This window comes from Dufourea novaeangliae, unplaced genomic scaffold, assembly GCF_001272555.1.
Source record: "Dufourea novaeangliae isolate 0120121106 unplaced genomic scaffold, ASM127255v1 scaffold187, whole genome shotgun sequence".
Taxonomy (NCBI): Eukaryota; Metazoa; Arthropoda; class Insecta; order Hymenoptera; family Halictidae; genus Dufourea; species Dufourea novaeangliae.
The window spans coordinates 2282668-2309154 of record NW_015374075.1 but is presented as its reverse complement, the minus strand read 5'-3'; the positions used below and the strand labels follow the sequence as shown (position 1 = coordinate 2309154).

The following is a 26487-nucleotide window of genomic DNA, read 5'->3' as shown; positions in this document are numbered from 1 at the left end:
TCAAACCTGATTGTGAAGGATGTTGACGGTACTAGAACTCGGACAGTGTGAAGCATTACTGTTACATTTGATACGGCGTTGTTCTATTAGCCCCATGGACGAGATCACTTGGTTTTCTCATTGACTCTTTTGGACGCTGTAACGTGGCTGAACACCGAAAGTGCCGTTGGGATAACTGACTCTGTCAGGGTAACTTTGACCCAAAATCAGAAAATGATCATTTTGAACCTAAATAATCGAAGTGATATTGAAACAAATTAGATGAATAGAATATTCAAAAACTACCTGGATAACGGTAACTTGTGGATTTCAATCGGAAGGACGCCAGAGTGAAAAATCATAACGAATTTTTGCTTAAAAGATTTTTATGTTTATAGTGATCACTGGGTATTGGACACATACAGGGTGTTTCATTTAACTGGAAACGGTGGAATATTTCACGAAGGATTAAAGTTATCAAAAGAATGTTCGTACAAAAGTTATTTGGTACGAAGGGGGACATTACGTGGTATAAATAATTTTTCTGTAAGTGTAGTAGTGGGGGAGATATCACAGTCAAGTTAATTTTTTTAAATGGAACCCTGTATTTTTTTATTTATATTATGATAGTGTTTGTTGAAACGAATATAATGAACTGCCACATGATATCAGTCCCTGTAGTAGGAAGTGATAAATTAGTAAGATTTTAAGATGATTTACGAAACAGGATTATAGTTGCATGCGAAAGAATAACGGACAAGATGTTGAAAAGTGTCGAAAGAGAATTTTTAAACAGAATAGAAACGTGTATTTGTAACGATGGTGGGCGTGTTGAAGGATAAATGACGTAAAAAATTACGATATTAATTAATTCTTGATACTACAAGTTAGATAGTGGTAAGTGAAATTTAAAATCCATTATTCATGCTTAACTCTTCATATTTGCTACAATATTGGTGTTGTTTCCATACCAGGAATATTTTATTAAAAACGGAACAATCGGTCTGATACGAGTAGATGGTTGATCTGACTACTTTGTATTTAATTTATGATATTTTACAACTCGGAATGATATCATGCGGCAATTCGTTGTATTCGTCTCAACAAACACTATCATAATATGAATAAAAAAATACAGAGTTCCATTTAAAAAAATTAACTTGACTTTGATATCTCCCCCACTACTATACTTACAGAAAAATTATTTATACCACGTAATGTCCCCCTTTGTACCAAACAACTTTTGTATGAAAATTTGTTTGATAACTTTAATCCTTCGTGAGATACTCCACCGTTTCCAATTAAACGAAACACCCTGTATATGGGCCCACAATGAACCTTCCATGACTTTGTACTAATAATCCAAACAGATTTATCATCTTACGTAAAAGAGTGTTATGTAAGTTTATCACCTTATGTAATAATCAAGATTAAAAAACATTTAGTGGATATGTAACAGAACCCAAATTGTAGGATATTCTGTGACCGTAATTTCTCTTTAACACTTATTCCAATATGTAAAGGATCCTCACCATCTGTGACTCTATTCATTACTGTGTTTCCACACCCTTGACCTTTGCCTGGATAACGCTTCTCACACAGCTACGTATACTCAGTATTACAACCATTCATGAAAAAACTTTATTCAAGTTTCGAGAATTTCTATTCTTTACAAAATTTCTAATATCTTTTCCTTCTTCGTAAATTTCGTATCAATATTAATAACAGCGAAAACAAATGTATCCAGTTCCCACTATACAAGAGTTAATAATCGTTCACCATTGATTCGTTATGTAGTATTACAATTCCTCATTTTCGAAGTGATCATTATTAGAACCCATATTGTGTAATATTGAGTTAATGACAATAACACTTTTCAACACGTAGTATGTGTATATAAATCTTCCCGGATTGTTTTCCTCCGTGGAATAGAGGAAATATATCGGTGATAATTGATCAGCAGTCCGTATATCAATGTTTTTCAGGTGTTGACGTTATTGGGAACGCATAATTTACAGAAAGCAAAAGCCCTGTTTCACGGGCCGAGCGTAATGTTGACATTGCGAATTCGAACACGATGATTCTTGGTAGAGAAAAAAAAAATTGCTACCGTAGAAGTTCGTTGGAAATTTTTAATGATCGCATCCACGCTGACAATCGTTCGTTTCGATTCCATCTGTGACTCTATTCCGTGTGGAATACAATGGGTGATACGGTGAACGGGTTTGCATTCTCCAAAAATGTACCACGAGACCGAGAGGTCAGCGTGTGGTTATAAAAAAAATGTAATGAACATGTTTATAAGAATTTACGTATAACTTTCAAACTTTCAAAAAAATACAGGAAATATGATTGTTTCATATCGTATGAATGGTAAAGTAATTTTGTCAGGATGGAATGATTAATTTTTTCATTGATACTATAATTTTAAAGATTATACATAATAGAGAACTTTTGTGAATCTGCACGCATATATAAATCAAAATATTATTATTCTTAGTTGATTAATCAATGGGAATTATATTGTCCTATACATGTTATATTGCGTAATATTATATTTCTGATACCAGAGGTTTAATTTACAATATTTTCAAGATCGTGATATTGCAAACAACAGAATTTCATTTTATGCCAACTATTGTTGAAAGAAGTAATGTTTTAACTTGTTGGTAATGAAACCAATATTTCAATTTCAGTTCAATCTATGTGTATGGTTGGTGTAAAAGTTGTATTGTATTTGTAAAATACAGGGTGTAACAAAAATGTTGCCTGTCCCTGACATGAGATACTCGTGAGGCGATGTTGAACAAGTTTTTCCTTAGCAACAATGTTATCCGAGACATTGTTAACGAGATATTAACGAAAAACTTCGACAAATCAGAGCTCGAACGGCAGACTCGCGCTCTGATTGGTCGGGGTTTTGTGTATACATATCGTTAACAAAGCGTTGGATAACATTTTTGATAAAGAAACATTTCTTCAACATCGCCTCACGGGTGTCCTATTTCAAGGACCTGCAACATTTTTGTTACACCCTGTATAATCGGAAATAAAGATATGTAATTTCAATATAATTTCGATTAATCGAAGTAGTCAACAATGAACTCTAAACAGTGACCCCCGATTATTGAAAAATCGAATAAAAATATAAATTCCTAGAGGCGGCCAACTTTAGAGCTAATATTCAAGAGACGTGTTTCCTCAATCCTCTTTTCGACAAAAACGAGAATTTGAACACCCAATTTCAAATAATTAAGCGAGAATTAAATTTGAAACGAAATATAAACTATTGAGACAAGATCAATCCCGAATTAGGACTAAAAATAGAAATTTTATTTTATTTGAAATAATAATTTCTACAATAGCGCCAAAGTTTTTGCTAAATTGATAACCCGATATTATATTTTGTCATCATTATATTGATCGTGGGGCCCGAAGATTTAAAAAATCTAGATCACCGTTATCACTTAATGTCAATTCGTCGATATTACTTACACATGATCAGTATTTATTAATTGTATTATTATTAACCGACACTACTGGTGCTTACAAATCGTTATTATTATTGTCCATGTAAGGTCAGCTTTAACACCCCAGTAATATCGCATACGAGACAATATCTCGCGCTTGCATTTTTCTCGCGAACGCAGAACGATATTACAATCCCGGAACGAACGGAGGACTGCCTAGAATTGTTTTCGCCCCGCTAAGAACGGAACCAATTTCGCATTTTCCAAAGAACCGGCAGATATTCTCCTCGTTTACACTTGACGGAAAGATCGCAGACAATTAGCGAGCGCTGCGTTCACGAGGAAATCAAATTCCTCCGAAATCCTTAAAGCATTCCAAGTTTTCAGGAGGTGCTTTCAGACCCCGGCGACGTTTAACGTGTCAAACTAGATTGAATCGGGAGCCGATTACGTTCGCGCTAAGGTAAACTTATATGAACCGGTCTATCCGATGGAAACATTTTTTCTCACGTTTAACGGTTCAGAGTTTTTCCATTGAGAGGATGGACGTGAAATGACGATGAAACAGAATTATGTTGTTGAGAAAGTTAGCGTCCTGTGAACATGGCATACGTATCAGTTCCAGAGTCTGTGGAAGGGAGAGAATTGCAAAAGCGACTACTATAGTTTGAAATAGTCAGTTTATGCGCAAAATACCTATGATATCAACGAACTATGTACTAACAAAAATGGAACTGTATAGGAAAAAATACAGAGAAAGTTTACTACACAAAAATATAAAATCTGGTAGTCATCAATAATAAAGATTAAGTCGGAGCAACCGATATAAAAGTTATTCTGTCCTCAGCTCATTGTGTACATCTGACTAATACATGATCACAAATTATGCATGTGATACATAGTTAGTAAGAGGGTTTTTTCTGCTACTACTCTCAAAAACTTTAAGAATTTATTCTACATGACAAAGTAAAATAAAAATCAAGAATGTTGAAATTGAGTTTTAGGCTTCGTTTTCAAGTTGTTAATGGTTAATTGTTGGGGCCCGAAACGCCTGAAATCAGGCAAGTACAAGCGGTATTACGTAGGGCACGACAGTGCCAGTACGTACACTGAACTAAAAAAAAATGTATCTTTACCTCGTAGCCAAAAAAAATGATGTGTAACACCTGCACTCCAGCCTAGAGTATTTTCTAGCGACACTTCATAAAAGAACACGCACGAATCATTGCATGAGATTAAACTGGTTACGTGACTTACTACAGCCCACACGCACAGAATACACACTAAATAAACAACCGTAAATTAAACTAAAACTCACTATAATAAATAAATTTGACTTAATAATATACAAATATTCGAGGTCTATTTCGCGCCGACTAGATGTGCTTGCGTTGACGACTGTCACAGGACTAAAGAAACGTTACTCGAACTCCATGCAAAGGACAGAAAAGTAATAAAAATGTGTAAATAACGAGTGGATATACCTGTTCCTCAACAGGCTTAGGCACCAATGCTCGCGACTGATCTGCAGATGTTGGGATTGTACCAAGGGACAGGTATGTATCATATATTAGCTTAAGAAGTACGGATTTTTTTCAGGCGACGTCAATATACGTGCCGTGACTATCATGCCTAAGGTTTACTGTTTCTACGTAGATTTCCTAGTTTCAGGCGTTTGTGATTCCAAACTTGGATTGCTAATACCTTGTAAACGAAGCCACCAACACAGTTTTGTCACTCATAATGTTCGTTTTATTTGGGCAGGCAAAATCAACCCTTAAAGGTTCTGACACCAGTAGACGAACACCCTGTATACAGGTGCTGAGGGAATAATGACCGTTTGAATATGTCATGATTTCTATCGATCATGCTTTACTTAAAAAATATATTGTTATAATCTTTTCTTCTATTTTTAGAACGTATTAAAAATTAGGCTCCGGCAAAATTAAATATATTCTAATATATCCTATTTTTAATCGTATGTATCAATTATAGATGAGGTATTATAATGTTATATATGAAGCTTAATTGACCACTTGTTTTGGAACAACATAATGTAAAACACATTGTTTACAAAATCCCTTTTATCGTGAATATTAAATATCTATCATTAGGTAGGTGGAAAAGGTATTATACAGGGTGTCCCACGCAACTGAATGGCTGTACCTCCTAAACGGTTCGGAATAGAAGAAAATGTTATAAGTAAAAGTTAAATGGTATCAGACGGTGTATAATATATTACTTATTCGTTAGGAAGTTATCGAAGCTAAAAGTTCTCTGAATTATTTCGGTCTCTCGACAAGTGTTCCGGAGTACCTACGTTATATTCCATTAGAATATTTGTAAACACGAAGCTTCGATAACTTACCTAACAAATAAGTTTAAGGCATAAATATGTTAGTACTTTTATATAGAGCACAAGAAACTGCATCGATTGGTGCAGTCAAAAACCTAGGTTTCCATTTTTTTTTAAAAGTGCAGTTGCATTTTTCTGATGCACCGATGCACAAAACTGCATAAAATTAGTTGGATATTATGCACCGTTTGATACCATTTAACTTTTACTTATAATATCTTCTTGTATTCCCAACCGTTTAAGAGTTACTTCTTAATTAAAATTGTTACTTCTCTAAAAACTACTTCTTAAGAAAAGAGTTACTTCTTAAATCCAAATTGAATATTAAAATCCTTGTTTCAGTAGTTTTTCTCTGAAAAGGAATTACAAAGGGTATCTGTCAAAAATGTGACCCTAAAGTTCACATACTCAAAGAATACGAAGATCTAATATAACACTAGAACTACCAAAGTATCCAAAATGACTGGTTAGTACACTTTTATCACTACGATTAAAATGTTACAACAATGAATTTTCTCAGATCTATTACAACGTTTATTGGAACATGTGAGTGAAGAAATGAATTAATCTACAAATTCATATATCTTCAAAAGTTTACCATATTCATCGATCTGATAGAAACATATATACGTTTATCGATAATAGATCCAGTGTTCCTTTCTAAAACCGCAACTCACACTTTATCTCTAATTCCAAAACTTTTCCAAAAAAATGTATTCAAATTCCACTTGTATCAACGTTAATTAATCAATGTTACTTAAGAATTACGTAACGTCGTTTTCGGTTGCATTTGAAAAATAAGACGAACCTGTACACACCAACGTTAATATTTGATGCAACTGCAGACATTGCGTTAAGGAAACGAAGAAAAAAATAAATAAATGTAATGCTTCGATCCAGCATTTTTCCCCGGTCTTATTCCCGCTTTTTCTACCGGTATACGTATTTCCTTTCCGCGCAACGTCGCCAGCTCTGAACGTCATCAGAATTTACCATCTCCTGTTCCGCATTATCAGCGAGGATACGTCATTTCTCCGGCGTCGTAATGCGTATATACGTTTAGCAGAGCATTACCGGTGTCCGCGCGGGCGCCGCGCTCGTTATTTATTGCTTATTCGTTTCAGTCCGCGACACGGCAAAACAGTTGTATACGAGGGGAACCGTAAACTGATCCTAGATGTACACGATATTGCGCCGCCGTGGATCCTCACTCGTTTTACAGCTAACCGTGGCAGAATTGGAAAACTTGTCCATTCTATCCCGATGCAACAACTTCACTCATCTGTTTATCGATGCAATTAACTTAATTGATAATTACTTTATCGGCAATACCGCCGTTGGATTGATAAAAAAAAACGGAAACATGTGTGAGGCAAATTGGAGGCTGAAAACACTTTATTCTTGCGTAATACTAAATTAAATAAAATATGATCAGTTACACATTAGTACATCTAAGAAAATGTACTAGATTTTCTTTTAATTCAACAAAGTTGATTCTGGTATTACACTGTAAGAGGAATTGAAAAAATATTCTGTGTACCTACACTTTCCGCCAAAAGTTAAAAAGCAAAGCAATTAACCAGAGGTGGTGAATTTTCATGTGTCATTTGTATGATATAATTGGAGTTACTAATTGTTTGAATCGAATTAGAGAAATATATATTTTGTACTGTGAAAATATGTGCTTTTATACGTCCAACATCAAAGGCTACTATACGCCGTATTGAATCAGGAAAGGAAGAGAGCTGTATAGTTATTCGTAAAAAATGTTATGGAAGTTCAGTTCTGAAATTATGTTTATAATAATTTTCGGAAGTATTTTTTACCAAATATTAAGTTATATACTTCGGAAAACATTGATAAAAAAAATTATGATCAACTTCATCACGCGTATGAAGAATAGAATCTTTCAAATCCTTCGAAATAGCAGTAATGTTAGAAATTACTAAATACAAATTAGTAAATGAGTACTATTTGACGTCCTTATTTTTATAAAACACTATTTCTACAGTCACCTTTGTCGATCGCAATAAGTTCCAATATTATACACGAAAAATCTTCAGCATTGAATTTCCTTGAGAACCGTAGCAACAATAAAATCCTCTATTATTCAATTTTTGCAGGTTACTACATCTATAAAACGTACTGCAACGGCGCATATCACTTACAGCATCTCATCAGTTAACTGCATTATCGAAAATAATAAATAAATGTAATTACTTGGTAAAACAAGTGAAAGCAAAAAGTAACTTTTCACTTTTAACGAAACGGAAGAAAATGTATCATAAAGTAATTATGTCACTAACTTTGGAGACGATCTAATAGTCATTAACTTCCTCTCCCGTCAATTTCCTCGATACCCTCGCACCCTCATTCCCCGTCGGTTCAAGTATCACGAAATACCGGTGACCATTACCGGCGGTCCACTCGATGCTCTTAATTGATCTCAATTAATCCGCGAGGGAAAATAATTCGAATATTCGTGCCAGCTTAACTTTAATCTCAATTTGTACCTGGTCCCCAGGTGGTAGTGTTTACCCCCGTGTAAATCTGTCCCGTAATACAATGGCGGTCGGAACACCTCGAGCCCGTTAAACGTGTGCAACGGTAACCTTCGTGAACGCAACAGAATCCTAGAGTATGCTCGGAGAACTCGGCTCGGAGGGGCAAGGAGGGGGGGACTTTCTGCGTGGAAATCGAGGCCTCCATCCCTTACCCCACCTCAGCCCTTGTTACCCTCTTCAGGATACTTAGGTTTAGCCGTAAAACAAGGTACACGATGTATCTGGCCTTGTGCTCTTATACACCAAACCTACTTTCGTATGCTCTACACTCTTGGGGTAAGTGCTCTAAATTATCCGAGCACCTGCACACAACGCCCGGATCCTACATATATAAAGTGAACGGCGACCGATGAATTTTTCTCATGTTCCGGCGGCAAAATTTTCCAGTCCGATGGCGATATTGATCAGAGTTTTGGTGGTTGCGGGGCGGAGGGAAGGGGGACGGAGGCATTAATTGCTCGACAGTGTGTGCTCCCTTTGACTTTGTTTGAAATTTTCCTGGCGTCGCATTGTTCCAGAATATCGTGGGACACTGGCCGGTTGTTATTGACATTTTCATTTTGGTGGGAACGGGGAAATTTTAGGATCAAATTGAATGGAAGGCGAAGGGTTACGCGGAACGGAACTGTTGGATTTTTCTGGAGTAATTGGAAAATCATTTGCACGTACTATCTTGGAATATGGAATGACCTCCAGTTGGGAAGTATCGGCGAGCTTCTAAATAATATTCTTGTCGTATATTATTAATTCGTTCTGTGAAATTTATGGATTTGAAAATTACCGTATGATTGTATGTTCAAACGATTGTGAATTGTTGCACTGAGAGGTTATCAACGGTGAAACAGTATACATTATATAAATTACTAAATTGCCGTTTAAAACTTTTAAAAAGTTGACTAATTCGTGAAGGTTTTAGGACATTTACATGTATCTTGCAATGTGATTATTCTACCTATGGGGGTTACAATCTATCTCATTGCTTCTGGAATATAAACTAAAATTTTGTTAAAGTAGAACAACGCGATAGAAGCGTATTTTGCATTCAGATTGGAAGAAAAGTTTCTCGCAAAAATACGATTTAAGAGTATTGCATAAGACACAACTAGCTGTTATTATTATTCATACGCTTCCAAAATGAAAAATAAAAGCAATAAGTAAGAACTAGAGTAAGGATATTCTTGGTGCTTGTCAAAACATTGTTAGAATAAAATAAATTGAAAAATATTTAGCTGTTAAATTACAAGTTCAAGAAAACAAATAAATGATGAGAAGTTAAAAGTAAGGGCACGCTGCATACTCAGATTTTGTTGTTGTCGATCTGCGTGAATCCAGAGAGAAACGCAGTCGAACGTAAAAGACTGACGACGTACCAGTAAAACTCGAAGTTTCTCTTGAATTTTTAAGACTCGTCCACAAATTCCACTTGGAATGGAGTAAGATCGGTGAGTCTACGACAAACAAAGTTTATAAATTGTGGTTTAAATATTTTCTTGTAAAAACTTAGAACATCGACAGACGTAAATAAAATCATTCACTTAACACGATTCTGCAAGCTAAATTTTTCTCTTGTACGAAGTTATTTACATTTATTTACTAATTATTGAACGAAAATAGGAATTAACCCAAACTGTATTATTAACTTCCGTACTTCTATATTTATAATATAACATTGTTATATGGCGGTTTCACCTAACTTATTATTTGTTTATTTACTAATTAAAATTATCTCTGTGTAATCTACCATTATATTCACTTTGTACATCAAAGTGGCCAACTCATTCTAGCCCTTTAACTAATAGTTTACCTTCAACACATGAACAATTCTTTGCTACAAACGTCTCATTCATTCGATTAAGTATTCTTTCCATGGTTAGAAGCTTCTTTTACGTACTTAGAATGCTTAAAAGAAAGTACTTTCACTAAGGATTCCTAAGTACGTACAAGAAGCTATAGAAGTTGATTTTAAATACAAAATGGATGAATTGAAAATATAAAATAAACTTCTCCTCTTTCATCACTGTTGTCATCTCCGCCTAATGTTTAAAAACATCATGATAGTTAATTGAGCACGTGTGCTTCTGAATACTACTGGTGTCTGACCATCACTCAGTGGACTGAACTTTTTATTCACACTTTACGTACCAACTCCCGCAAGTCGGACATAACTTCCGTCACTTTACTTCTCAAAAGTTCATTTATGCGTGCATATTTTGATGGAATTTGAACTTTAAAAAATGGAAATTTATTACGGACCGATGTAAACTCAATGAAATCGTCGAAAGACGGAACAGATTGGTAATTCCCCGCGTCTGTTTGTAATGCCGCCTTTTTATTTCGATGTGAAACAAGGAAGCGCCATGACATTCGTTGCACGACGAAGCAGACGCATCAGGCGTCACGTGTAAACATCAATACGGGACGTCAAAGTTCGAGACTTCGGGGAACTCGTATACAAAGACCGGATCACCTTGTACTTGTCAACCGAATAATTTAGTTTAGTGCCCGGGCTCATAACCCGAGGAACTTATTTTCATGAAAAAGGTATAAAGTTCGTCCTCGTTCGTGCTTTCAGGGTGCACGTTACACGCGGCTGATGACTCCGAAAGTACACACCGCTCGCAAAGTTTATGCGACTCGCCTCCCCTACCCCACGCTGCTGAAGTTATATCCGAAGAACTCCGAGGGAAATCATATCGTTGCCCCGCGTATATCCGCGAGTGTTTCTGCCCGAAACATCAAAATAATCTGTTTGAGTAACAACGGGAACAGCAGCTTCCATCATTACTAGGTTTATTCCACGGCTATCCCTGTATACCTTTACTTCGCTTTTTCGCGAAGTAAAATTTCACATCGATTGTTGTGTTTGAATCGTAAATAAACCGATATATATTTTCCTATATCACGAAGCATACAGGGCGTTTCAAAGTAAATGTAAAAAATTGGTCGAATTTCCTGGAAAAACTGACGGATAAAAGGATTGTATATGTAAGATCTTATTTTGACAATTTAACCTGTTAAGAAGATAATGAATTGGTACTTTTTGATAAATCAGTACAGTATAATGTGTAGATCAAATGTAACGGTATAATTATGTATACTCGTAATGTAGTCTTTTATGTACATGTTTTGCTTTTTTCAAGTATTAACTGCAATACTAATTATTTATTTAATACGAGAGTAATATACGGGGTGTTTCATTCATCTTGGCTACCATGAAAATTATATGCTAATTACTATAGTAAATCCTCGACGAGTGTTCGAAGGCTCCTCGGCATTTGCATAAAGAGGTCTCCAGGTGTAACGCTGCCTGTGTAATGAGGCTTGGCGCAATGATAGAGTTTCGAATTCTGAAGCCAATACTATTTGTTTCAGCCACATGTGGCCATTAGTTTGCAAAATATTTAATGTTCAATGCTGAGGAGCCTTCGAACACTCATCGAGGATTTACTGTACTAGTATTGGTCGGAATTTCGATTAAATTGCTCCAAAATATAGAAACAAAATTAGAAAAAAATATCATTTCCGTATACGTGGTGTGACAATACAGTTTCGAAAATAATTCATTAAAAATTTTGGTTGGAAACTGAAACAGATTTGAAACAATCGCTTTCAAAGTAGTCCCCTTAAGACTGTTGATACTCATTTTTGGTATCTGTTTTATTGTAATATTCACATTACATTACCAGGTGTAATAATAAAGTTTCGAGAATAATACTGTTTCCATCAAAATGGACGCAAATGTTTAATACGTAACTATGTATTTATTGCAGTTAACATTGTGGCCACTCTGACGGAAATAAAATTATTTTCGAAACTTTATGGTCACACCTCGTAATGGAATATGGTTATTAAAACAGATACCAAAAAGTAAGTACCAGAAATGTTACGTACTGTTGAAATGTTATGTATTCCTTTACAGATTAAAATAAACTGAAAGCTGTATGTAACTTCATTAAAGTTATTACGTACTATAATGTGTTATGCACATTTTAAATTCGAATAAGTATATAAAACCTACCGTCTGTTAATCTTCACAGACTTTTAAAAAACGTTCAAAGCCTCCTAGCTGTAATACCTTTACTTTTACTTTGTACAAATAAAGACACCTGCATAATACAGTCACCAAATTAACATTCTCGTTTTGTAAATTTTGTTTCTGATTATAAAGTCATTTGTACGTCATACTTATTTCCAAATATTGCATACATATCGTTAATCATGCATGTGCTCTAATTATTTTATGAAGTCATTGAATATCAAAGCTATTGGTTTAATATAAACAGCCTATTAATATTATACAAAATTAATGCTGTTATGTACGATTTATGTAGAGTGGAAAGTGATAAATATAAAATCATCGAAATAGTCTGTAATTAAAAATTTTCAAATTCTCCCTTGATTATGTTACGTTCCGAACAAAATTCTTTTTTTGTTTTTCTTTTACTTCGGCTGAAATGCGTTATAAGATTTGATGTTTATAAGATAGTTTTTCTCATTGGCGATGCAAATAAGCTTGTATATATAACGCATTCTTTCAGTAAATTAAGAACATTCCGTCTACACTTTATCAAAATTCGGCGTACAGTTAGCATATCGAAACATAGCAAAGATTCCCATAGCCGTGACTGACAGAGTAAAGAAATTAATTCGGAGAAACCAAAGGAAGAAAGATAGAATTAAAGGAGGAAGGACATACACACTCCTATCACACGTTCAATTAGCGAATCACAGTCCTCAACGCATTAATCTCGCTGCCTGATTCGTCAGGCACCACAGTAATGCAGTGTAAACAAATTCGGACTACATAGGCCCGCTCTGGTCTCTTCCGAGGGTACAACGCTGCGACACTTTTCGATGTACAATCGCGAGGTGCGTGTCGAAGGGTCCGTGAGGTGTTATTTGAGATAGAGTTTTGTTCGCGCTAGCCTAAGAGCTAGAAACCACGACAAAAAGGACTCATACCCCTTACGAAAATTCATTTTATTGTTTAAATATTTTTCTCTTTGCTTTTCTTTAGTTTTATTACATAGTGTTAACAGTTATTATTAATTATAGCAGTTCTAACTTCTTTAATTCGTGACTTTACTCAATTCGATATAAATTCCGTACTTAAATTCAATTAATCACAGTGTGTGTGTGTGTTCTTCCTCATCAGGTTCGTTTTCGGTAACACGCAAATATAAGATTCCAAAAAGGGAGAGAATTCAAAGAATTACAAAAAAGGAAATTTTGTTTGACACTAGTCCATCACCGTTAAAATTTAGGTGAGTTGTTTTCCTTACTCTTCCAGATCAATTCATTGTAAATTATCAGACAAATAGTCTCCAGTAGTTGAATTACAACTGTAGGGTTTCCCTTACTGGAAATTATTTTTATTTTATAATTTGTCTACACGTATCTGTTTGTCTTTGAAATTTAAAATTCGATCCGTTCCATATACCGAGGAATTGTGCGTTATGGTATTCTCCTGGCGATAATCCCTGTTATATTTCTCATTAATTCGATTCCTGCGATTTTGTATTGTATTATTCTACCAAAAGCGTAGTAGTCGTAATTACACATATACACACGCGCCTCGCACGTAACAATTATATGTATCATTCCTTTTAAGAATATAAAGCAATTTTTCTGACTATTGAAAAATGACGCAGCTGGGTTATTTCATTTTTGTAAAGCTGTTCAGGTATATATTATTTATACTTTATCAACATTCAACGAATACATTAAAATATACTAGCATATTTATATCACTTGTTATTAAAATAATATTGAAGAATATCATATATGAATGAGTTAACAAATTCTGTAACATAAACAATTAATGGTACTCCAATAACAAGTAATTAAAATTGAATATTGGAAGCAATTTACTATGGATAAACGTTATAAATTCATTTCGATTGACTTCATTATTGATGTTTACTCAATAAAGAAAATGTAACTCTTCTAATGAGAGTCATGTTGGAAATTTGTAAATCAATTTGTTTAGTCTATTTAACACACAAACGATGTTCTCATTTAAAATTTATTTCTGACTTTTCTAAAGCGAAAACTGCCTATAATTATTAATAGTTTCCGTACGGATAGAGGCTTCACACAATATGTGCCTAATAAAGTGCAGTTAGAAAGTTTGTCCCATGGCACAGGAAAGGTGCTTAATTTCTGTCGTGAATGTAATAAAAATTAAATTATCAGTTACGATGCATTAGAGTTTGTTATTTCCTTGTTCCTGAAACTCGACCAATTCATTATTATTCACCTGCAACATCTACAGGGATTCAAACTCGTTTAACAAACCCCACAAAATATCGATGCTACTCATAAAGTATAAGACAGTTTAGAATTAGAAATATAAATTTTTTAATTTGATAGAATGCAGAAAGAAAGGCAAACATTTCCTATTAAATGTAAGTTCTCAAATTACTCGCTCTTAACATATTCAGTTCTTTCATTTTACAGTGGTCATGTGACATTTTTTATGGAAATATTCTTACTTTTTCATCACTCATCTGTATTTGAATGAATATAAAGAAACAAGTTACAAAATGTAACAATTGTACTATGTCATAGATAATACAGATTACGAGTGCGATGGCCAATTCGAAATTTCTTATGACTTTAAATATGTTACACTCGGGAATTGTTTAATAAACAACATTGAATTATTAAATAAACCAATAATTTTAAATGTCTCTATTAATACCTCTTTCTCCCTTCTTTTAAATCACATTGGGCAGATAAGTGTGTAAGGAAATTTGTATTCCTAGTTTTCTAGATATACATATGTACAGTCAACGCAAACAATATAACGAGATAGTGAACTTATGGAGGCCATAGACGGAAGTTCCTTTGGCGAGTTTTGCCCAGCTGTATCACGCGGTTCTAAAGTTCTCAGAGATTTCACAATTTTCAAAACTGACGAGGAAGGGAAAATACAGTATCCCTTCCCATAAGAAAGCGTTTCGTCGTCTCCCATATCAGCACATTGCTATCTGTATCAATACTTCGCGATAGCCAGCAGTCGGTAGGTCAAGACACTAGTGATTACCAATCAAAACGATCACAAAATAATGTCAACTGCTCTATGAAATTCGACTTGGGCTACTAACAAGCGTAAATTTATCATTGAATATTACAGTTCAGAACGCGAATACCTTGAACAGCCTTGAATAAGGTCCGGGTAAAATATCAGTCACCTACAGTGGGTGTAAAAAGTATTCGTAACACCCTTTAAAACGGAACAACTCTTTTAAAATTGGTCCAAATGACTTGAGTTTTTTTGTGCAGTTAGAGACATTAATTTACTGAATGAGGTGAAAAAAAATTTGAGAAACTTGCAATTGGTCCGAATCGCGAAGAAAATATTAAAGGTCGTATTTTACAACTTTTTAATCTGAGGCTATAATGAAAATTTAATAAATACATATCGAAGATTTACGTTAGTTATATACATGTTGAAAACTTCATCAAAATCGGTTAACGTTGCTACGAGATACAAACGATTGAAAATGTTGAAAATCGCAGTTTTTCCAGGCTTTCGATCTACAACTGTAGTAAATCTAACAATTCTCACATCTTTTGATGTCTGTCGCTCGTTTCTGTATTAACCGATTTCGATGAAAGTTTCATTATGTACATAACTAACATAAATCTTCGATATGTATTTATTAAATTTTCATTATAGCCTCCGATTAAAAAGTTGTAAAACGCGACCTTTAATATTTTCTTCGCGATTCGGACCAATTGCAACTTTTTCAATTTTTTTTTCACATCATTTGGTAAATTAATGTCTCTAACTTCACAGAAAAACTCAAGTTATTTGGACCAATTTTAAAAGAGTTGTTCCGTTTTAAAATGTGTACGAATACTTTTTACACTCACTGTAGTAACACGATATCCTTTGTTGACCGCTGTATACATATCTCTATTTATGGTACCACTGAGTCAGGTACCTGACTATATGGTTATCGTTGAGTATAATGTCCTGAAGTATCAGAAATCAGTTTTCGGTACAAATGATCAAAAAGACCCAAAGTTCACACGGCTGTGCCCAAATTGCAGCTCGTAACGATAGCAGTAATAACGCGATTCGGTCTACGTCCTCGATTGATTTCTGCACAGGAATTTACCCCATTTAAGGGTGTACCTAATCAAGTGGTTTCAAAGCCACTTAAAAAGTTTCGATAACGTTTTTTCTTTCAGATCGGCAAGCATATCGCTTTAGTCGAATCGAAAACATTTCGCGCTCACCCTTGAACGCCGAATCCAGCAGCTTATAAATTACAGGCGTTAGCTTTTTCTTACTTAAACATTAGTCTTGTCTCCCCCCGACCCGAAATCAATCCGTTGGATTATCTGCGGACCGGAGTCACTTACGAGGCGAATACTCCGAGCCGAGAAACGATAATAGAGGAGGAAATTATTGATTGAGAGAGATAATAAATCGTCGACGTAGAGTGATATACTTACTGGTAGCGCTGACAGCTGGTCCGATGACCGAGTACTTGGGGTTACCGGTAACGGCCCCTGGGATGACCTTGTCCGGCTCTGAAATACATTATTGTAATTATCCTCGGAATATACAGTGCCGTTAATTACAGTTGGGAGTCGCGTGTGCGAATGGAACACGGCCAATTTACCTTAGCAAAGGATCCCCCATTCATGATTTATTACCCCATAAATAGCCGGACGTTTGAATGCCACTTATTTCTTGCCGGTTTCGTACGCGACACCCAGGGAAACTAATAATTCCCGATGTATTATCAGGGAAAATAGTGTTATTAATTTTGCCGATTGGAGGGAAAAAGTTCGATTCACTATGAGAAATCGTTATTTCTAGTGTGTGTATAATCCCTAAACGGATGAAGACAATAAGGGACGCTGGCTCTATCGACTGCGAAAGAGCAACTTGATGCGTAATGATGCCGCCCATATCGGAAGGTTACCCGTAAAACCTCGGAATCTGTAAGTTTCCATGGTACATCACGACAAAGTGGATGTTCAAAGGAATTACCCTAGAAGGTAACCGACGGGTGGATAACTGGAAAAAGTGGCGGTAAAAAAGAGAGCTTTATATTCTGCTTTACCGACGGTGTAATGATGGCGGAAGGAAGCTTCACGGAAGCTCTACTTGGAAGCGCTTTGTCCATGCTTTTCGGTAACGACTCTCTGCGTTGAACTTGCGAAACGCTTTCCCTTGGAATCTGCCGTATCGACGAATGAAATCTACGAAACGACGGGATTCGGATTGCTTTAGCACCGAGGAAACACAAACTTCTCTGATAATTTACGAGACCGTTTTTCGTTTTGTAAGAGCTTGAAACTTTACTTAACTCACCGCCATTAAAACGATTAAGAGACTCGGGTAAACGCAGATCGATGACGATACTTTGTGTGAAATGTTTCTCCTTGTGAACCGGAAAAGTGTAGTTTCAGCGACAGAACGAGGATTTCTTTTCCCAAAGATTGCCTGGATTACTTGTGATTAAAGTCTTGATTCGTTCATGGATCAAGTGATGTGTTGAAAATTAAAAGAGAACGAAATGTTAATGGTATAGTGCTTCAGGTACGAAGAATATCAAGATTTTAGATGCACGTATGTAAGTCATTCTACATTTTCAATTATATATATCTTCTTTGTTTTAAGTAGGTAGTTCACTTGCATCATTGTATCATTACCAATTAGCTGTAATTTGTAAACAGACACACCGTTTTGTATTGAATTCAGAATAATTTTTTTTTCAATTATCTCATGCACCACATATTTTAATATGTGTAACTTATTCATCGGATTCATAGAACAACACTTATGATTTTAACGATCAGAAATTCACAAAATATTATTGTCTAAAATGGTTAACTACGTTTGCAATTGACAGTTCGTTGACATTGTTGCTGTCTAGGTTCTTCATCGGTTTTAGTTCTTAAACAAAACATTTTTAAACATTCCTTCCAGAATCCAAATTTTATTTCTGTCTTTCACTTGCTTCTATATCCCTATACTTTTTCAAAATATAGAGCAACCTTCAAATGGATAGTTTACTTACTCAAGAGCCCGATGAAGTAAATATGTACAAAACTATTATGCAATAACATACCTTATGAATTTCTACTTCGTTAACCGGTTGCATTTATCATATAATTCCAAAAACCTGTTGCGGTCAGTCGTTGCGCAAATCTCAAAAGACTCGTTATATAAAGCACGGTGGAAATACAGGTGGTATTAAATTATACGACGTAAGCTGACCTACGCGAACAGATTATCCGTCGATTAAAGAGCGTAAGTTGACGTACAAAAATTAAATAATTATCCTGAGAATTACTAGAAAATCTGAATCCAACTGCTTCAGACTTCGATCGCTTTCGCAACAGAGATGTCTTTACGATATGTATTCAAGAAACACGAAGGAGAGATGACCGAACCGATGGTGTAATTAAGGAAAGAGAATCTATGAATGAGTGTCGATGGATATACATAATGCTCGCGGAAAATCTCAATTCGTTACTTACCAGGATGCGGTGCATCGTCCAATGGCTGGAATTGGAACATCGCCTTGAATCCTTGGCCCGGCCACTCGGAATTAGCGACGAACTCGACGTACAGGTCTGGCCCGGTGCTGAGTACTTCCACTTCCGCTCCTTGGTTGCAGAGCACGGCTATTGTGGGTGCCCCTGAATCCGTTCCGTCGTGCACTCTGATTAAATCCGCCCTATTCAGGCAACTGCAACAGGATGCATTTCGTTAACAACAACAACTTATCGGTATATTACTTCAGGTCGCGAATAAGTCGAGCGAAAGCAGACGGATCCGTTCAACTAACAGCACGACACGGCAGCGTAAAGGGGATCGAAATGGTCGAGCTAAGTGGAGAAAAATTCTTCGGTATAGAAGGAACCGGTTAGGTGATCCGGAAAATTTGTAGCATTTTAGGTATACTGTCTTTATTAGCTGCTTTACCGGCGAAAGAAGAAGTTGTTCGATCTAGTAAACATGTACTACGTGTTTTAAATGTATTGGATTCGCCAAAAAAGTAATCTCGCAGTTCAACAGTAGATGCTTTTTTTATTTTTCAATAAAAAAACACTGCTTCGAATTGATGAAATATGTACGTTTTCTGAAAGGTGATACTTGAACACGTTTAACACGTTGACTGCCACAGTGAAAAAGGCCGTACGTAGCCAGACACACTATATTTCGTTTATAAGTCATAAATTGTCGAAAATATTTGAGTTTAGTTAATAGAGACTGTAGGTCTTGTTTTAAATTATACTGCGACATTAATTTCATGCAAACATTTTATAACAGTGTTTAAATAATCCAGACACTTTTCAATGTACGTGTCACCCATATTTGGGTTACGTGGCAGTCAAAGTGTTAAAAGAGCGTCACAAGTTCGTTCCATGTTATTGAATTGACCTTGTTTTTAAAATGAGTGACGAGAAAGTGTAGTTTCGAGCAATTATATATTTTTTTGTTAATGACGCGTAGAAGCCACATAAATGTCAAATTTGTCTTTTTAATGGACTTATATATTTCTTTGACGTATCATGATTTAAGAGGAATTAGCGTACTATGCCGAAAACCGGTATTTAATCCCTTATAATCTGAATTTCTTTCGTGACTATTAAAAAGTTTATGCAACATGAAACATATCAACCTCTAAATACAAACTATCAATGAATTTACAATTATCAAAGATTTTATTATTGGTCCGATATTTCAAGCTAGAGAAGAAAGAATCTTATCGGTTACCAAAGAAAGATTATAGAGCACGATGTGTACATTATATAGCAGTAAAAAATTAAATTAGACCAAAAAAATATCGATATACCTGTATGTGACTTTAAAAGCACACGGGGCTACAAAGGATTCAGAGATACTTTAATTTAAAAATTACCATATGATACTAGTAATATGATGTTTACCCTCTTAAAGTTGATATTCAAAAGTATGTCACTAAATGTCACACAATTTTAAAATTAAACTATCTCTTAAACTGATGGTTTTTCAATAAAAATCACTTAATACATTTTTATAGGGAGTAACGCGCAGCAACGATTACTGTATTGAAAAATATATAATAATATATTCTATTGAAAAGCCCAAGTTTTACCCTCATATCTCTTTTTACATCAAATTACTTCCGTCTCGGAATTATTCAACTATTACCTGAAAAACTTTACAGTATCGTTAACGACATTAAGAAAATTAATTTCTTAATAAGTTAATTCTTTAAGATATTCACAGGGGAACCATTTAAATAGCCTGTATCCAAAGAAAACCTGCACCGATCGCCAAAGTATTAACCTAAACCGATGACCAAGTAATAACAGACCTGAGTTGTGACTTGTATTACATTCTGCTAATTCGCAAATAATGACGTGAAAAGTACCAACCAACTCTAAAAACTTCATTTGACTTGAAAAATACATTCTCTTTGAAGCCGCAAAGATGACTTTGGCCTAACAGTCACACATAAACAACCTTTTTACTTTAACCATCTTCCATATACCTACATCGACCATTCCGACCACTAAGCACCGTGGACCAATGGAAAAGAGGGGGATCTAGCTGAACGTTATGGGACAAAACCATCCACGAAGAATTCTTTCCACGATAGTCGGCTCGTTATCTCCCATTTTACTGTTTTCTTCTGCAGATTCAGCACGCGCGTGGGCCGCACTTAAGTTGCCAACCGTCGAACCACCGGCAATGAAGATCACGGGCTTATTTTATTTGTCTTGCTGTTTGGGTAATGTATTCAACTGCGGAGGTAATTCGAATGAGAGGGGGGGGGGGTGTACCAGAGAAATCCAGGCTCATTATGGAAATTCGAAAGTTCTCGCGAGTGTTACGATCGACGGAGTTACGAGTTGAAAAACAAATGAGTCGGCTCTCGTATGTTGTACGAAGGAAACGATAAGTATTCGAGGTTTTTTTCTGGACGGAAAACAGGAAGTTTTCTTTGAAACCGCGAAGTTCTTCCGCAAGATACAATATTTTCGTTTCTCTGCAGCCGGAGAATTTGTTTCTTTTTTTTACTGTGTCAGGACCAGTTTTTAATTAACTTCTTGGATATGTGTCTTGTGTGTGTTTAAGTATATAAACTGCAGAAATGCATTTTCGTATCCTAGCATTCGACGTCCAACAGAATTCACGTTAAAAGCTTCTTATTAGTATCAACAGTGAAATTAATTTCGTAAATGTTATTAAAATGTGGTAAACGTTCCATAGTGAAAGTTTCTAAAAATACCTTCTGGGTCAATTCGTTGATATTAGGTTGCGGTTATTTACCAAATTATATGCAGCATCTCCTAACTTGTAGAACGTATTAAAATGAAGGTTCTAGCAAAGTTTAATTCTATTTATGTATTGTTATTACCATAGTGAAGCACCTAGTGCATCATTTAAAAGTCTATACATTTTTTATTTTTATATATTAGTGTTCAAAATATTGTAGGCGTACAAACTATCGCAGTCTAGTTAATAATTACCCTACATTATCTATAAGAATTCAATCCCCTCTGAAATATCTTAAACAATATCAGTCTGTGTTCAGTATTTTAATTTAAATTTCAGGGTCCGATTGTGAGATATGCCTGGGAAATAAATAAAATATAGGTTGTCGTGCTAAAATTTTCCTAGATTACAATAGAATACAAAAAACTGTATTCTATAAAAATAGAAAATTGTATAATCCGTATACCGTTCTGTTATATCGTTGTCAATCATGTTCCATTTAACATATAAATTTCTACCTAGTCGTTACGCATAATTTCATTTTCCCCCAACAAGTCCACCAATTGTAAATAGTGTGTGTACACAGAAATTTAAAATAACAAGACGCAACATAATTATTTCAGTCCAACAAGAATATTTAGATTGGAGTCAAATCCTAAAAATCACAAAGTACATTCAGTCACACATATTTACGAATAATGAAAAGCACAAGTCATAGGTACGTCGACACACCTAACTTTCATTTCACAAAAAATAATAAAACTCGATCACCGCCATATAAAACAAATCGCTTTGTTACTACCCTCTTTGAAGAAATCTACGATCCACGACCAAAGCATGTGAAAAACGAGCAGCGAAAATTACTTTCACTCGGGCGAAAAAAGGAAGAAGAAATTCAAAATCCCTATATTCATCGGAGCGTCGTTAATCCCTTCTACGTTCTCGCGACTGATGAACGAGCCACGCGTTAAAAGGGACGGAAATTGAAACGCGGCGAAAAAGAAACCTGCACGACTTTCCGGCCTCTTTCCATTTATCGACGGGTTCGCGCAGCTCGAGAAGAACTCCAGACGTCGATTTCTGGCCGGAGGAGTAGTCGACGCGAGTACTCGGTGTATGTTCTTCAAGGTCTGACGCTCAACGAAGGTGAGATAAGTTCCCTTCGAGTGACTCGGCTCGTTGCAAAATCTCAGGGAAAAAAACGGGGGAAGAGAGGCCAGGTGGAAGAGAAGAGGCGGCCGAGGTCGACGTCGAGAGCGCCAACATAGCGGGATTAAAGGTGAACCTGCGAGAATACTGGGCAACGGGAACGACAGTTGTTGCGGCTGTTCGCGATGAATTCGGGATTTACCACTGCTCTATGATAAATTAATGTCATGGAGCGCTTTTGCAATTAATGTGATTTAAATGAGTGAACATGGACTTAGTAAGTTAACCCTTTGGGTACATTTGACGAGTGTGACTCGTCATCTGCTTACTTGGGCGAAGTTACGGTGGACGAGTCTGACTCGTCATCTGAATTTAAGAAGCAGGCGTTGATGTTTATGGTATAAACATAAAATAAGAAAAGAAACCACTTGGCAAAGCAAACGATGCCAGGTACCTTTGCATTTACCGACATGTTTTGAAAAATACCACTCGGTACAAAATTAGTAGACTTTAAGTTGGTTCTTGTTCTATATAAATATTTCTATTTTGTTTCATTTATATATTTATTTATATTTTCTAACTAAAATGCTGTTTCAAAAATATATTTATATCACCAATACAAGTATATTCCAAATAAAATGTATTACTTTCACATATTAATCCATATAGCGACAAATTAAATCCGTCCCATGGCATAAAAATCTTCAAATAATTCAGTACTCAAAAGGTTAACCCGATGAAGTAATCTGTCGGTTGTTTGTATGAGTAGTTGATCGTTGGTGTGGATCACCTTACGATTGGTTGTACGAATCTGTGTAATGGTGGAAACTGGAGAATTTTTGTTGTTATATACTGTGTGGGTATGGTACTATAAGGTAGGAAAAGTAGGGTTTGGAACGTGTATTGGTTTCCTGGAAATCAACATCAAAATGTAATAAATAACTGTTTATAAAAGCACAGCGGATATTTGCACGTGATGTATAGCTACCTAGAAATCCCTGTTTATGACATTCTGCTAACTATACTGACGGATCCAAGACGTGGTGATACTTTTGATTATCTGAACAAGGTCGCAGCAATGATGAAGATATAGAATAGAATAGGCCAGGATAAAGCAGAGACGAAGGAAGGAAATACCGAAGAAAATTGTTTCATTGACAGTCGGTAATTCTTTCTACAGGTATACGCCAACTACTTTGCTCAATTGAACGAAAGAGAATTACACCTGAGAATAACACCGTCAAGGATCCGGGGGTCGGATCGATCTGCAGTCTTGATCGATAGTGACCACGAGATAACCGTATTACCTCCACGGGTTAAGCAATTACATTGGCAAAGAAAGATTATCGTCGGAAGAACCGGAGATTAAAGAGTCTGTCCGTCTTTCCGTTTTCGTTCGACGCGTCTCACTTCCAACCCTATATGCACGTGAAACGGAAATGCAGGACCCGAATGTCTAACGGAAATGAACTATTCCTCCAGAATAACGTTAATCAAGTCGTCGATCATGTGCACTGATGTAACGAAAACTTGAACGAAATATTACAGGTGATTTCATTAAATGTAATAATACAATAATAGGATAAAATTAAAGTTAAATTGCTGGTTTTTAACACGAAGGAGAAAATTTCTAAGCAGTGTTAAATTCGCCATATTATATTTGGTTTATGCAAAAGTAAGACAAATCGTATTTAAAGTGCAATAGTATTGTGATGGTACTTTGTTTAAGCATTCAACTTGTACCAGACAAATGGCAAAAAGTTTGAGAAAACGAAGGAAACTAGTTTGAGTAACAAATGCTGTAGCAATCGTCCAATATTAATAAATTCGTTGGAAAAACGGACATTGATATTAATTTTCTTTTAAAACTTTATTCTCTTCTCATGGATATTTCGTATGTTCCGATGTACAATGTTTGATGATCTCTTTCTTCACGTTAAATATCAAACACTGCGTCGGCACAGTTGTATCGAAACTTGTTACAAGTATATTTGCATAAAGTTTCATGTAACTTATTCGTCTTTGACTATGAGTTCTACTTTAGAACTCATCAGAATTCTACTTTACAGGAATTGCAAACAATGTTTCTTAGATGACAAGCACGTTTTTGGGAATTTGCCTAACAAATTTTTGAATTAAAGCCACTGTTCACTAGTCGAAATAAAATTTGTTCAACTCTGCTTTTTATGAGCATAGTATGACCGCTGGGCCGTGTATAAAAAGTTTACTGTACAAATAGCGAGTATTTACTAAAAGGTTTGCATTAAATAGTACTTTTCAATAGGTATAATTTCTATCACAATTTAAACACTACTATATTCTCATTCGATATCCTCTAATGTTTCATTTAACTAGAACATTAAATCAATTTAATGTAATGTAAGTTTAAGTGAATATACTTCTCCCGTTAAATAAGAACTTCAGAGTAATAAATATACTTATAAATTTTTGGGTAAATGTATAAATGTAATTAACATTAAGCTTTCACAAAAAAATTAAAAGAATGCGTCTGGAAACTTTAATATCAAACGTAGTGTGGTATTAGTAATAAGATATTACTAATCACATACCTATATACCTATATAGTTAATTTTATAATCATGCGAAAATGCAGATGAAAATGCTAATCTAATGAACATGGTTGGGCGATATCAAAATATATTGAAATAAAATTATTATAGTTACATAATATTACATTTGTAATAAAATATTGGAAAATTGAAACAGTCGTTCATTTCTTTAGAAATATAAAAATATTCCTTTACCATAACGAGAACCATATCACAGAATTCTGATCATACCTTACATATGTAGAATTTATTATTACAATAACTATGTATTTACGTTCTTGTTATTTCTATATTATTATTTGAGTTGACAAAATACTCCATAGAATCCTTCGAGGATAACTTCTGTATCAAATGAGAGTTGAAAAATTTATTTCATAAATCGTAATTTCCACTAAATTTATTTGTTACATTCATCGAAGTATTAAATATCTAGCATGTTCATCTATTCCTGTTGTTTTCGATAAAACTGCAAGAACGCGACACGAACAACGGCATTATTCCCACAACTGAGGAGCTCCCTTCTGGAACCAATCAAGACAGAGTAAACAGAAGCTAAGCAGAGGCTTGGCTCGGGGCAAAAAAGAACAAATTTAAGAGGGACTGAAAACCTTTCCACCTTGCCACGAATGTTCCGAAACGGACCCAAGTTCGTCGCACACATCGAGACATTACTGTAGAAATATTTAGACAAACACTCGAATCTCTTAATACATGCACAGCTATATTTGTTAACGGTCTGATTTCATTGTCGCGCTGCATGGTTATTGATGACCGCCAGCAACATCTCTACTTCGAGGATAGCATCGCTAACGTTGTCCCGATTCCACCGTAAAAGTATATCGAAGTACAGTATACTATCATCTGCAAGTTCTCACGGAATGTTCAGAAATGGGTGTATCGAGTAGCAGACAGAGAGGAGTCTCTTGGTATCCATCAGCTCTATTCAGGATAATATCCTGGTGCGTCTGACAGTGCAGATTAACGCTGATATATCGTGGTATTTCTCAGCGGTCTTCTTCACTGTTAGCCAATTTTATCACGAGCGGGCACGGTAATCGAGGAGAAGATTAATTAATAGGATCAGTCGATTTGTGTTCTTAGACTCCGTTTTGTTTTGTCAGCTAAGATCGCTGAACCGGCCATTGAATTAATCATTACT

The 26487-nt window shown here is 35.4% G+C and overlaps 1 protein-coding gene across 1 annotated transcript in view; it reads right to left on the bottom strand.

Annotated features, from left to right (window-relative positions):
* Positions 1-16788: 16788 nt before the first annotated feature.
* LOC107190522 (cubilin-like) overlaps positions 16789-26487 on the bottom strand; it is a 242546-nt gene continuing 232847 nt past the window's right edge. Inside the window, exons 6-7 of the mRNA XM_015579331.1 lie at positions 18879-19090; positions 16789-16916 (exon numbers count right to left, since the gene is read on the bottom strand). Coding sequence (XP_015434817.1) covers positions 16789-16916; positions 18879-19090 — 340 coding nt within the window. The remainder of the gene's footprint in view (positions 16917-18878; positions 19091-26487) is intronic.